The sequence below is a fragment of the Chiroxiphia lanceolata genome, chromosome 5 (genome assembly GCF_009829145.1).
Source record: "Chiroxiphia lanceolata isolate bChiLan1 chromosome 5, bChiLan1.pri, whole genome shotgun sequence".
Classification (NCBI taxonomy): domain Eukaryota; kingdom Metazoa; phylum Chordata; class Aves; order Passeriformes; family Pipridae; genus Chiroxiphia; species Chiroxiphia lanceolata.
Genome location: NC_045641.1, coordinates 54484979 through 54500101, shown reverse-complemented (window position 1 = coordinate 54500101; position 15123 = coordinate 54484979). Strand labels below are relative to the sequence as shown.

Here is a 15123-nt window from a genome sequence, read left to right as displayed (position 1 = left end):
GGCTGCTCTGGCCAGGGACGTGGCAAGTTCCAGCTGTGCTGCTGTTGTCCCTGCTCCGGGGATGGCCAGGGCAGGGGAGGCACACCTGGAGCCCTGCCATGACTCAGGGTCTGATGTAAGGTGAGAAGGAGATGCCACTGAAACTGGCAGGCAGGTGCCATAGTGCAGGGCAGCTCTGCACCCAGGCACTGCAGAAAGCAACCAGGACAGATTGCTGACCAAGAAAATAAATCCATGTCCTCTCAAAAGCCCAGCAAACCCTCTAGTAACACAGGTCTCCAACTGTGTGCTATTTCCCTGCCACACTTCTCACCAGCTGTAAACCCAGGCATCCCCAGAATGGATGAGAGAAGTGGCTGGTGCTGGTTGGTTGGAAAGTGATGTATATTACTTTTTAGGATGGGTATTGTGGTGATGCAAATGCAAGCTGATTTGTCAAGTTGGGTTCCACATTTACATCCCAATGTATGTATTGGGGTGTACGTGTAAGCCAAACTCTGATGTGCACGTGTGCCCCAAGAGCTGTGCATGTGTGGCTTGGTTATTGTTTCAGTGTGAGGTCTGCATCTCAAAAGCAGCATTTGAGGATGTCATTGTATGTGTAGCTGTAAATGGTATATAATATGATATCTTAATTGACATACTTTTGTATCACTCACAGAAGACCGTACCAGATGAAAACCTGGCATTAATGATGTTACTGGGAATTTTGCCATTTGCCTTTGGATGGCATTTTGTTTCCTTTCAAGTTTGGGTCTCTCCATGAGCATGTTTGTCGCTTTTTGTTCTGTTATTTCCAAAGAAGGAAAAAAAACAGAAGGGAAATGACGAGAATCCAGAATTTTATTTTTTTCTTCTAAATTATTTTTAATTTCATGATTTGTCATCCAGCCTTGCTATTGTGGAGGGCTTAACTCGTGTCCAAGAGTGATTAGTACGCACAAAAAAAATTTAAAAAATTAGAAAATACCTTCACCTGATCCATAGTCCCCATCTGTGGGCGTAATGCCACTGGAACTAGAGGGAACGCAGGAGTGAATAATGCTGAGCCTCTGGTTTTGTAAGGCTTCTTCAGACTTCCCTGTGCAGAAGTGAAAAGGGCAGGAATATTTTAGCACTTGCTTTAATAGGTTTTCCTTTCTCTGAGGTCGCCTAAATACAAGTCCTGTTCCTTAGAGCACTTGACATGCTGATTATTTAAAGCGATCGTTCTTTGCTTTATTTTGAATACTCCGTCTGGCAGGACGTCTTCCTTTGGCAGGGCAGCGTAATGCCTGCGGCGTGCGGTGAGGGCCGGAGCAAGTACTCAGTGTTATTGCCAAGAGCTTGTGGTCACTTTTGGAAGGAGCAGATACATCTCCTGTTGCCTAATCAAACATGCGTTAGTACTTAGTGCTGGAGTGGGAGCGACGCAGGGCTAAGTGTGAGCCCGGATATTTCCATGGAGCTGAGTTCTGGGCGTTTAATCAGCTGGATGTAACCATCCTGTACTGCTCAGAAAGGAGAACAGTGAAGCTGACTTCTCTTTAGTGCTCTGAGGAGCCTTACTGCTCATTTCCCACCTTTTGTTTTTTACATGCAAGCTTGCTTTGTGGTCCATGACTTAATTCTAGTGGTTTCGGTTTCCATGATGTGTTTTTGTGCGTTGCGGGGAGATGGGTTTGTTAAACATGACACACTTACATGCAAAAGATTTGCAAGAGTTGTGGCATATCTGTGTGACATATTCCCTCTCCAGCTGTGGCAATGGCTTTTATTTTGGAAGAAGCCCAGAAGGAAGCAAGGAGGTCCAGGCATCTTTCCCCATCCTTGGCCTTTCTTGTGTCCCTGCTGATGCAGAGAATCCAGGACTGTATGGATCTGGCTGTAGGCAGTATTTTCACGAAACAGGGGTTGCCCTTGGCTCCTGTGAAGCCAAGCTGGCTACTGACTTGGCCCCCTTCTCCCTGATAGTGCAGGCCCAGGGTGGAGAGGGTTGTGGGATGCAGTCAGAGAATTCTGACAGCAGTTGAAGGGCTTGTTGGCATCATAAGACCGTCCCATTCTTCCCACCCGACACCAGCCCACCTGGATTTTGGCTGAGTTAGGGAGCTGCAAAGGCTCTACACGTCCTTCTACAGAAGCTGAATATGGGAGAGGAATCCAGCATGGTGGCATTGCTGCCTGGCTTAGCACTTTCCAGCTCAGAAAGCAGTACCTCCCTCAGAGTCTTGGGGGACGCATAAAATGGGATTTTTACCTTTGAATAAATCCAGCACTTTGTTTCTGGGGAGCCTTTCTCTGTGTTTACTCTTCATGGAGGTAAAGAAATGAGAATGCGGTATGTTTTAATAGTGTTTGTCTTTACATAAAATAAAAGGGAAAAATTATATAGCAAAACTTGTTGCAGGGGGGAGTCAGCTTTCATGGGAGGGGGCTGCCTTCATGGGAGGGGGAGGAGGTGGAAAGAGGCCAGGTTTGCTCAGAAAATGTGAAAAACATTCCCCACCTTCTAAATGCCAACAAACCCAACTATAAGATGGATGTGTGATCCCCTCCTGCCCCAAATTCATATTCTTTCAATCTGGTCACTTTGGCAGAAACTCTCTGATTTTTTGGCACCAACACAAGCCAGTTCTGCTGAAAATGGGTACCATGTAGATGGCTATTTTGGCAGACATGGAGGTACGGAGAAGGGGTGGACCTGTTTGTGGGGTCCCCCTTCCCTAATGCACCCAGCCAGGATGTGATGGAGCCATTTATCTTGTGCTGGGTGTTTCGTACAAAAGCAGTGCTCCTCCAGTGCCTCCACCTGCAGCGGGTGCGAGTTATTTAGGTTTGTTCATTCTTTTGCTTTCCCAGGAATTAAAAAAAAGAGAAGGAACTGTAGATGAGGCTGCTGTTGCCAAGATTTCTTTCTTGCTTGCTGCTTCTAGTTTAATAAAAAGATCTGTCCCGTGGTTGTGTTTTGCTTCTCAGCCTCTGTAATGCTTCTAAAAATATTGCAAGTAATTTCTTGAGCACCGGAAAGCGCAGAATCTGTAGTTGCAGATTTGTGTCATGATTTTTTCCTTAAGTGGTTCCTTACCCACTTTTATCCACAGCTGTATTGACAAAGTCCTCATTACTTCCTAACTTGCCATGTTCCCCATTAACAACTCATTGAGAAGCTGCAGCTCAGCAGCTCAGCCGGTCCAGAACCACCCATTAATTCTGCTCACAGACAGCAGAGTTCCTTCTCCAGTGCTTCCTCTGCTGCTGCACCTTGCAGGAGCATTAACTCCTTGTACCACCTGGCAGCCATTAGCTTTTCTCCTTGAATCTTAATTGAGTTGATGGATACGTGTCTGGTTTTAACCTTCTTTTTACTTTTCCTTAAATACTATTCCCTGTATGTGGAGCAATCCCTTAGGAAACACGTGTCCCTGCATGTGTATATGTGTGCAAATTGTAGCCTGGAATCATCTGTGATTGATGGAAAGAGTTTGAGTTATCATCTGAATTTTGTTTCGTGCTCCGGATAGTTATTAGTGTACCTGGCTAATTAATATGATGCAGCCCCCTTAATGAGAGGAGTGTTCTACTGCTATAAAAAAATTTGAACTCTTTCAAAACATTTTCGTAATTGCTACAGCCGTGTCTGCAATACAGATTATACCCATAGGACAATTTCAGTAAAAAGATCACTAGGGAAATGTGTCCCTGATCTCAATTATTTTATGGTACAAACTCATGGATAGGGCAGTCTTCAGCAAAGACCACAGAGAGTGGAGAGAATGGTGGGTAATGCTAATGAGAAATAGGTAAAGCACTGGGAATATGGAAGTTCTGCTATGAAACCTGAATGAACCTGTATATGCAGAAGGGATTACATATGCTTGATGTGCCAGTATGCCATAGTCCCATGTAACCCTATCTGTTTTTATCCACTGTTTAATTGGAAACTTTACATGGTAAAGCCATAGCCTTGCTGAAGTCAAAGTTCAGACTAGAGTTGATTTGACTGGGAACCACTGAAAAGAAATCCAAATACATCCTTACATAAATCCTCTAGGTTTGCATCCTAAATATCAAACCTCCCTTTTTGAAAATCCCTTCAGCAATGGTATTGGCAGCTGCCTGCAGCGTGTGAGACAACACATGTCACGAGAAATAGTTCAGGCAGTATTTGTAGCTCGGCTGTTACACTGCATATCCTTGTTGGGCTGGGGTTGTATTCTACATCTAATTTATCCAGCTGGACTTAGGATGTCCATGGGAAGGCTATAGGATTTTTTAAATAGAGAAAATTGTGTGCAGCCCTGTGAGAACAGCACGGTATCCAGGCCGTTCTGTGCTGCACTCCAAATGCTGGCGTCCCCTCAGGGGTTTATGCCACTGCCAGTAGTGTCAAATCTGATGTCAAAACTGCCAGTGAAATATCTCCCCGTTGTGGTTGCTGGCTGAGTCATCACTTTGACTCAGTTGTGTTTCAAGTCTTGGTCTTTAATGTTTTCCATGCAGGAGAGGCAATAGGGACAGCTTGTTCCAACACTGGATGCAGGTTCAGAAACCATGATTTGCATATACCTGTGTGTGGACTTGGGAGCACCGATGATCTGGTGCTCAAAAGCATGAGGGTCAACCCTCCCTCTGCCTAGGCGGGTCTCCCTGAGGGTGACACACTGCTTGTGTGAGAGCATGGAGATTTCACCCTTCAGCCTGGACAAAATGCAGAATTGGTTTTATCAGAGACTGGCTGCTTGTGTCACCCTTATCTGAACTTCTGGGGTGGCAGAGGAGCTGCCTAGCATGGAGTAGCTGCATGAACTCAGCGTGGAGCATCAGTCAGCATTGCTGGGTCTCTGGGAAGGATTGGGACTGGCAGCTTTTTGAAGGCATCAAAAAAGTATTTGCTCTCTCTGAAGACAAAGAGCTTATGTTGTAACTAGAAATGAATTTTGCAGCCCAGAAACCTGTCTAAAATGTGCTCTATACATTGGAAAAAAACATGCTTTTCTATCTTTCAATAAGGCTAAAAGTGGACTAACATTGCATATATAGTTTAATCATATGTTCTAAATTAAATCTGTCAGAACTGTGGAGGCTTTTCCATTTATATGTTGGGATTTTCTTTAAAAACCACCCATGAAAAACATGAACTAACAAAACAAATGTAAAGAGCTTTTTACGGTGTTAAAGCTGCTGACTCATATGTGCAAGAAGAAACATCTCCCTACCTTTATCTAGATAGGCTTTTACTTGTAAAACTACAGCCTTATGCTTCTCAGAAGCACCTTTAAGTCTTGATTGCTTTTGAAAATTTAAACAGCAGCGATCTGTGTGTAGCAATTTTCCAGCCATTGCCACAAAGCTTTGCAGTCAGCACTCCTTGGCTGGAGTGAGAAGAAACTCAACACCTGTAACATTACCATCCTCCTCAGTAGCTAAAGGATCCTGCAAACAGAAATCATCCAAAGCAGTTGTAACAATTGAACCGAGTTAAAGCAAGGTCAGGTCTGTTCAGCTGTGTCCACTTCAGCTGGTGAAACTGAGGGAGGGACAACAGGAGGTAGTCGTGGGAATTCATGTCCAAATAGGATTAGCCCTCAGGAATTTGTCTGTTATTGTGATACAGACTATCAAGCCACTCCCCTCCCTAGAGTTTGATTTAATATAGGCAGCGAGTGTGCACAGGTGGCAGGGCAAGGGCTCCATAGTTGTCTGAAAAAGAGCAGTGTGAAGTGCCCCTGGAAATAGAGAGGTTGCTGTGCTGCACTTGAAAAGATTATTTTTTTTTTTTATGAGCACTGTGTTTGGGGAATCTCTCCTGTGTGCTGATGAACTCCTGTACCTGGAGCGTGCTGCAGGCTCTACTGTGAGCAAGGGGCTGGTGGGCTGTCCAGGGTTGGTGAGCCACAGCAGTGTGGGAGGACTGAGCTTGGCTGAGGAGTGTTCAAAGGTGATGAATGTGTCATCGGGAAGGCAGTTTAAGTCTGCACAACAGAGGAGGTGGCAGGCAATAGTTCCCCGTTTGGGACTCTCATCATCTGGCTAAAACAACTGAGGAGTCACCCCCACAGTGGGAATGGGGAGAAGGAAGTGAGACAGGACACTGCTTTCCTGGCAAGGGGGGTCCTGCCAAAAAGGTGGATTACTTGCTATAGGGGAGAGGGAGTGGCTGGGGAGGGGAGGAACTGCTCCAGCTGCTGGGAAATCAGAAGAGAGTGGTTGTGTGTGTAGTGGCTCTGCCCTTGAAGGACTGGGCAGAATGCAGACTTTGAAGCTGGTCAGTGGCCAGCAGGGAGTCTGCACCCTGCGAAGATGGTAGGGACAGTGAAAAACCAGGACCAGGGGTTCTTTGGAGCTGGGATTTGTCAGAGTGCTGGCCCTACTGCTTTGCAGCTCTGGCATTGCAGCAGGTGGTGTCCAGACAGGAGCTTCATCCATCTTCTCACAGACCCACGCAAAAATAATGAAGCATCCTATTGCATTTTATGGTGCACATTTCTCATGGTCTTTCATCTGACAATTTCTCTTGTTTATATAAAGGTATACTGCCACCGATAACAACAATAACAATAACAATACTACTTACACTAATAATAATGAAAAAGCCTGAGTTATTGCATATGCATGACAGGACTTTTAATATCTCTGTGTGTCAGCAAGTGAGGGATGGGAATGGTGGGCAGCCCAGGATGGCTGTGTGTGTCTCTGGAGGGAGTGCAGGTTTTAGGCAACCCCTCGCGTGGTTAAGATGGTGTGATTAGGGAGGATTATGCGTTATGTTTAGTTCCCCTCCATAATAACTGCTTTTCTGATGAGCCATTCTCTAATTTGAAGTGCCCCAGAGACATTAGCCCCACAAAAACCAAGATAGGTTTGATGTCTGATTGGATACGGAGGGGTTGTTGGCCCCACTCCAGAGGGAGGGTGCTGGCAGGGCAGGGAGCTGGGATGTGTGAAGGGGATGCGGAAAGGGATGTCTGATAGCAGGACAGGAGAGGAAGGCAAGTGGCTGTCCCTTGTGAGGGAGTGCCAGCAGGTTATTACCTGCAGATGTCTTCAAGGCACAGGAGCTTATGAGTCCTCCAGCTGTCCAAAAATAGATGTGAGAGGAGCACTTGGCAGCAGGAGGAAACAAGGAAGGATGCTGCGTGGGAAGAAGAACCAGAGATGTGAAGATTTGTGGAGCACTCATAATTGCCTTTTCTGATGAAGGCATGCTCCAAGAGGAGCCAGCTACCCCCTTGCTGAGAACAGGGGGACAGGGCCCAGAAGGGTCCAGCCCTCTGGGATCTGCTTTATGTTGGCCTCCTCCATCCCTCCTCCACCTCCCAGCTCTTTCGCGTGGGATGGGAATTGCTCTGTGCAGAGACCTCTCCCTGCTTCCTGATCTGGCATGTTTTTCCATTTAGATGTCAGCTCAGGAAAATACAAGTCTGTGCCAAAACCCATCTTTTTTTGGGAATACTACTTAAGTCCATGCTTAACTTTGAACTGCAGGGAATTAAAGAGGATGGAAGCATGCGTTTGAAGTTGAGCACAGGTACAGAGATGGGCTGGAGGAGGAGGAGGTCAGAGCACTCACTGACCTGCAGCCCAGGTAAGGTGCTTCTGCAGCAGTTGAGCTGCTCCTGACTTTCCATGTCCTTGAGGCAGAAGCCCAGCATGTTCCTACCATGGTTAGATTAGTTTAATTAAGACATGCTTCCAAAGCATATAACTAGGTGACTTACTTGCTATTTATCTGCTCTTGAACACATTATTACTGAACTCTCCTGGTTGTTACCTGCCTTTGTACCAGAGATAAATCAACATATACACCAGTGATATGATGCATTTGCCTAACCCATTTTCACACAGTGCCATTTGAGAAGTGAAATATTTCTTGCTGATGTCACATTGTCTTGTGGGTTGTCACACCCTTATAACTTAGTGTTCCTCTTTCTTCTTTGGCACACAAGCAGTATTTAAAAAAAAAAAATCCCCTTCATGTGGTGCATAGGCTCTTGAAGGGTATTTTTAACCTATTGCACTCAGACATATTTGGTTTTCTTCTCAAAATACAAATTCCCTGACATGCTGAAATATGCAGTGATGATTTCTCTTTCTGCCTTGGAAAAAGGAATCTAATATATTGTGAGTAAACTCTGCATCCTTATCTAGGACTGAAATTGGACTTGATAGAAAATTCCCCTGCTTCTGCAGAACACCAGTTCTCTTCCCTTTTGGGATTTATTGCACCAAATAGCCATGCTCATTTCTGTTTCTCTGTTGAAGCTTGCAAGTCTGGGAAAGGAAAAAAATGCAATTTTATAGTCCAGTTATCTCGGTTCCTGTAGATATTTTAGTTGCTCTGCTCCTTACTGTGGTGGGGCAGATTTTGTGCTGGGGGGTTCTGACCTGCACAAGAGGAGGAAAAGTGTGAACTGCAGAGTCCCCTGCTCAGCCACAGCTCTCTGCTTTTCTGGTCCCCCAGCAGATGTTATAGGAAGGCTCTGTACAAGCCTGTCTTCATTTCTCTGATCCAAACTGTGTTCACTCATGCAAAACATATCCTCGAATTGAGTTTTCCTTTAATTGTATTCCTAGAACCAAGTTATGTCTGTAACTACATGCAGTTTTACACTTCCAGTGTGATTTGCAGCTCCCTTTCTGCTGTTTGCTCAGCAAGTGGTGAAAAAACTCCTGCTGATCACTTGTCCCCAGCTATTTAATGCTGCAGAAGAGGGTCCTTTCTACTCCTAAGATGCCCTGGGGAGCAGGTCACTTTCTAGGAGCAGCTTCCCCACTCTCCCTTCTCTGACTCCCGCCACCCTCATGACAAATGAGCTGAGTTATGGAAATCGTTTCACGGGAGCTGTGGGAGAAGATGTTCCGTCCTTATCTGCCTCCTTACGTGGCCTGTGGCAGGTCTGGGGAGAGCAAAAAACCTTGGAAACAAATGCAGCCTGGTCTTGAGGTGACGGCAATGTGTTTGAATAGAATAATGATGAAAGTGGCAAGTCGGCCAAAGATGTCATATTTCAAAAAGAAGTTGTTCGTTTAAGTGCCCATGAGATTTGGGAACCCGGTGTCCTCGGGAAAGTTAGTGGCCTCAGGGTTTCTCCTTCCTTCGGCACTTTTGAAATATCTCATCCCTCCTCAAGAATATTAATATCAGAGCTATGTAAAGCCAAGTCCTCAAAAAGGGAAATAAATGCAGAAAGAGCTATAAATAGGAAAAGATATTCCAGAATCAACATCTTCTTAAATAATTTTTTTCAGCGTAGATCCTTTTGAGGTAAAGTTGTATATTTAAAATGTAAAATATTTGCCTACTCTGCACCTAATACAGGCATTTTTTCCCTTTTTCCATGAAAAGGGACCGCAGAAAGAAAGGCAAGCAAGAGACTTGCAGTGACCTTCAAGGTGTTCAGCTGCAGTTATTTTATTAGTTTTATCTCTGAACTAGGACTCAAAGCTATGGTTCTCATTTAAGTTTGGCATTTTTCTCTTGGTTCCCAAGTAATTTTTAACATAGGTGGAGCAAACTGTGTGCTGCATGCTTCATCTAAGGCTTGTGCAGCTCTCGCTGGGGCACAGAGCTGCGCAGGCATTGTGGAGTGAAGGACCATGTCTCTGATAGTGCCCAAACTTTGCTCAAGGTGAGGCTGTGGCCCAGAGTCCCACCATTCACTTTGGGGGTTGGTTTTCTATATTTTTGCTCAGTTGGCAGAACAACTGGCACCCAAAGCTGTAGCGGTTTATTACTCCTAAAAGTGAAACAAAACGGTCTTGATTTCTGACCTCACTCAAAGATAACCTTCACATCGGCTGCAAAGTCCCCCACTTTCCGTGCTGAGCACAAGGTGCGCGTTGCATCAGCAGGAGATGCTGGAGACTTCCTTGTGCATCCCCTCTCCATCCTTGGCATCTTGGGATGGGGGCATCCCCTCTCTCTACCCAGGTTCATTCTCCTATCCCTGTGGCAAAGTGGCAGGGGAGCATACCCAGGCCGGTGTGTCAGCCAGAGCAGGACATGGTCCTGTGCCAGGCTCATGCCCTCTTTTTGGGATTACACTGTGTGAAGGATGGGAGGAGGGGAAAGAGGGCTTGCCAGGCGGGTGCACTGACCTCACAGGAGCCCCATAAATGAACGTGGCTCATAAATCTCACTCTTCAAATAATCCTGCTTTGGTGACAGGGTGAGACATCTTCATTTAGACCTACTTGAAAATTGCTGAGCTGGTTTGCTCTCCCATTCTTTCATTTTGCTTGATCCCTTCTCTCTCTCTCTCTCTCTCTCCATAAATATATATTCTCACATATATATGCACACGCACACACATGCACTCCCCTGGTGTCTCTTTCTCTCTACCTGTTATTTCCGTGCCAGGGTACTGTAGCATTCATGTTTGTGTGCTTCCCCAGGCCGTTCATTGTGCTGCCTCCCCTGATGGAATGGATTCGGGTTGCCGTGGCTCACGCGGGGCACCGTCGCAGTTTCTCGGTGGACAGCGATGACGTACGGCAGGCAGCGAGGCTCCTGCTGCCGGGAGTTGACTGCGAACCTCGACAGTTAAAGTAAGTCCACAAAACGCAAATCGGCTGCTTTGTGCAAAATGTGTGTCTCTCTCTCTTCTCCTAGTGAACAGCGAGCAGGCAGGCAGGCAGGCAGAGGGCTCTGTTATTGCCTGGAGAGGCGCATGGATGCTCCGGCTCGTCACTGTGTGTGTTGCAAAATCAGCTCCTGGTATTTGCTCACATCCGTGGATAAGCTGGTTGAATGGTAATGGGTACCTGAATATCTCACAGCTGGATCGAGCCCCTAATCTGCTCATCAGAGCTCATACGGTGGTGGTTTTTTCTCTTCCTATTAGATTCTGCTTGCTAATGAGGGGCTGAAACCTTCTGCTAATTGTCTGCTTCACGTTGCTTTGCTATAAAGTACTGAAATGTAATTGGCAGGGCTGCAGATATTTTTCAGGGCTTTGTTTTCAGCATTAATGCTTAAAGGGCACATTTAAACTTATAGGTAAGACTACTTCTTGCAGTAAAACTGTATTTTTCATGCTAATGTCGGTTCAAATCAGTTGTAAATGTCAGCTTAGATAATTTGACTTTTTCACATATCAGATGTGACCTTTTGGTTTTCTAATGGAGTCTTAAAGTATTTATTGCCGGGATATGTTTTTAGTGTCTGTTTTGCCTTATTATTGTGTACTTGTATAAAAGTACGATCTAGGGCCATTCTGGAGTCAAGAACATGTTTGGGTTTGATTTTTATATGAAAAGGCATTCTGAATCCGCCAAAGTAGAAATTGTTTACTGCTATTGCTTCACAAATTTGTACCCAAACCCCAGTTTTCAGCAGTCTGCCTGTCCGTACAGCAGTAGGTGCATTCTTTCCTGCAGCACAGAAAGCAGAGAAGTGATTCCCGTGATTAGCTGTGACAACCTTCATCGGAGCAGCTACCTTCTGTTGGCTCTGGCCTTGACCTCCTCTTTCACCAGAGAGTATAATACTTTAATTCGAGATCTACATAGGCTTTTTATAGTCGCAGCTATTCAATATTTAATTGAAGAAATATGTTGAATTTCAAAAGCCAAATCTTGAGCGTTTCACATTTCAAACCTTGGCTGTAATTGCTTCCCATCTCGGCCCTCATTTCCAGAAGTGCTGCATTCTGTGTCCCTACTGAAATGTCAGGACTTACAGGTATAGGTACTACACACTGTCTGAAGACCTAGCAGTTGGTTCTGAAAAGGCACAATTAATTTAATACCTCTCCAAGTATTCAGGCAGGATTGCAAATAAGGCAATAATGTTTCTACCCTACATCCTCTGTCTTAAAAATTAAGGTAGAGACAGTTAAATATCTGTGAGGATTAAAAGAACTTACAGTATACCACGCCTAAAGTTGTATTTTGACTCTGTGTGTGTGTGTGTATATATATATATATATAAAATACCATCAACTGTTAGACAATTTTCCAGGAGTCTCAAAATAATTTGAACTTGTAGAGAGTTGTATTATACTGCAGAAGAATTTATTAATTATGGGGAACAAATCAAATCAGCATTTAGTTTATAAGTTGCCAATAAGAATTCATTTTACAAAGAACACAAATGATTGCTGTTGTCCTGCTTGTCTTGCAAGTGGGAATGAGGCTGAAGAACGCAGCATTTTAGAGAGACCAGCCTTTGCAGTATGCCTGTATTTGACTGCAGGGGCCCAATTCATCCATCCATTGATGTCCCAAAATTACAGTCTCCCTACAGTGCTGACAGAGGTCTGCAAATGAGTGTTCATGTGCTTTGGGTTTTATTTTAAGGTCTGTGCCTACTGCCAGTATAGTGCAGCAGGTTCTTTGTGTAGCTGCAAATAAGACCCCGGCTGTCTGTAATCCTGAGATCAAAGGAAGAACCAAACTTTTCTGAAGAATAATGTGAGGATGTTAATTTGAAACTTTGCAGCTTGTAATTTTTTATTTATATTCAGCAGACCCTCAGCACTCCTGATTTTCATAAGCTAAACACGAATCCTTCATGCCTCCCCATTAGGTAGGGCGCCTTTCCAACTCTCAGCTCCTCAGTGAGCATCAGTTCCATAAATTCAAACACTGGATGGGGGAATACAACTTTGCAGGGGATGGCTTTTAAAATAAGCTGTGTGACAGATGAAAGCTGGAGGATTTTAAATGCAGTTAGTTTGATAAATTTTGTTACTTTTATGGTAAGGGTTTAGCAAGTAGAACCTTGAAACTGGTTCAATTTCTAGGCTTTTCATTCACGGTCTTCTTTAGTCCCTAAAACATAGAGACCTAAACCCCAAAGTTCCCATGGTCCCATGTGATAACTTCATGGGTGTTGTGTTGATTCACAACCTGTCATTGCAAACACGTAAAGCAAAATTATCTTCCATGCTGGAAAAACTTGCATATGGGCAGAGGGAGAGATTGGCAGGATCTCAAAAGGCTGTGAAGTTCAGGATCAGTTTGGATAAAACCCAAATGTTCAGCTTCTTATCTGGACTACAGCATGGAGGTCTCCCAGCAGATTCATGTGACACTTCCCAGCACAGTCACATACTCCAGCAGTGAGGTTCCTGATCTGTGGCTGTGTAAATTGTCTCTTCTTTTTTTCTGCCTTTCATTCCTCTGTTCCACCCTTTTTCTGATCCTTTCTAAAAAATCCATTGCCTTAATTTCTTGCAATGTTTTCATCTCCTGAAAGAGGAGCTGTGCTTGCTTTGGGCAGAGGAGTGAGGGAAGTTGGAATCAGTCAGGAGCTGCCTGTATCCTTCCTGACTTCTTTTCATTTTACAGCAGCAGATGGGCCAGAAAGTTTCTTCCCTTTCCCCAGCTTTCAGAGATGAACAGGCATATAAATGGTCACCTTCCCCCAGGAGAGAAAGCTTTAGACAGATCAGTTGTTTCCACCTTTTGCAAGGAGCTAGGTTTCACAGATGGATTGAGTGCTGGATGCACAACAGCTAGCTGAGATGGCAACCCAAGTTGTGTCCAGGATATTATCACAGTGGGAGGCCACAGTTATATTTAACTTGTACGCAGGCCCTTTGGGCCACCTGGGGCAGCTGTGTGGAGTCAGTAGAGAACTGTGTACAGGGTAGCTGTCTGCTGGCATGAATCTGGTGAATGTGGGTGCTCTGCTCCCTGTTCTAGACCTTGAAGACATCAGGGATGAAGGTGATTTGTTGTCAAAAAGGGACATAGTGGTAAAAACTGTGTTGACCTGCCTTTCTGCTGCAATAAGGTAGCACCAGTGTTCAGTCTGTACTGGAACTGCCTGGCTGCAAACAGATGCCTGGTTTTGGCTTCTCCTTATAATCACGTCTGCAAGAGGTACTTTTCTCCTTGCTTCAGCTAAACACAAGAAGCTCTTTGCATGTCTTTCCTTCCTCCATTCTGCTTAAAACGAATAAAACCCAATGTGTTAGACATGGTGGGGAGGATTGCTGGTGCATGACTACATCTGGAACGGGAGGCTGACAGAAGAGGAACAGAGAAAGGGAGGAGCATCCTGTATTGCTCAGCACGAAGACTGTGCTTTTTGTCAGAGTCAGGGGCTTCGTTTCTGGTGGCAACATATCATGACAATCCTGGAGGATGTAAAGATGCTGGAACACCTGTGAGAGGTGTGCATCAGTGCCAACAGAGGCTATCACACAAGAACTTAAGTGAATACTTTGCCTCTGGTTTTGGGGAAGAAAATCCTGTTGGAAAAATAAATCACAGCAACAAGGTTATGAAAATGGAAAAACAGTAATCAAAAGAAGAGCAAATTATGCAGCTTAATGCACTCAAATCAGGATGAACAGATAACCTCTGTCTCAAAAAAGAGAAAAAGCTGCCTCACAAAATGAGGGGGTCAGAGGGAAATATTTTTAACAAAGCCTGGAGTGATGCCATAACTCTAAGGATTAATAATAGTAATGCCCAACATTTGAAAAGGATGAAAAATGATCCAAGGAAAATTCCAGGCTGTTAGTGCAAGGCCTTTGAATGTTTTTTCAAGCAAAGACTGATTAAAGACATGTTGTTGAGGGAAAAATGGGATAAAATGTGACACAGATTTTCTAAAGATAGATCTTGCCAGGCTAATCTAATAACTTTTTTGATAAGATAACTGATTTTCTACCCCAAGGAAATTCAGAAGATTTCATCTATTTGGACTTGAGTGAAGATTTGATACAGTCCATGAAGAGAGCTATTAAGATGGAGAAGATGGGGGTTAGAAAAGAAATTGGAAAGTGAGCAGGGGCTGGCTTCAAGAGAAGTGGCAAGCACTGGGTTGGCTGAGATGGGGTTGCAAGCTGGGACCTTCAGCTCTCATTCTTAAAAACTGGTATTTTTTAATTTTCAGAAAGGGTTTTGGCACAAATCTTAGCAGTGTGCTCATGAAGCTAAAATTTGCTGATGCCATGATGCTGAGAGGCATTGTCCTGACAGAGGAAGTTTGGGAAATCATCCAGGAAAAAGTGGATGACCTTGAGGGCTCGGACAAAATAAACGAGATGAAATGCAGTTTTCCGCAAATGGAAGGCAAACATGTGGAGATTAAATAGAAAAATACATACTGCAGTGTATTTGTAAGATATACACTATATATGCAGAATAATATATACTATATTGAGAGCAGAGTATTGGAAAGGT

At 44.4% G+C, this 15123-nt stretch overlaps 1 protein-coding gene across 5 annotated transcripts in view; it reads left to right on the top strand.

Moving 5' to 3' along the window:
* Nucleotides 1-15123, top strand: part of BTBD11 (BTB domain containing 11) — a 184685-nt gene that overhangs the window by 114706 nt on the left and 54856 nt on the right. For all 5 annotated transcript variants that reach the window (XM_032688473.1, XM_032688471.1, XM_032688475.1 and 2 more), the window contains exon 4: nt 10378-10530. In XM_032688473.1, the coding sequence (XP_032544364.1) occupies nt 10378-10530 (153 nt within the window). The remainder of the gene's footprint in view (nt 1-10377; nt 10531-15123) is intronic.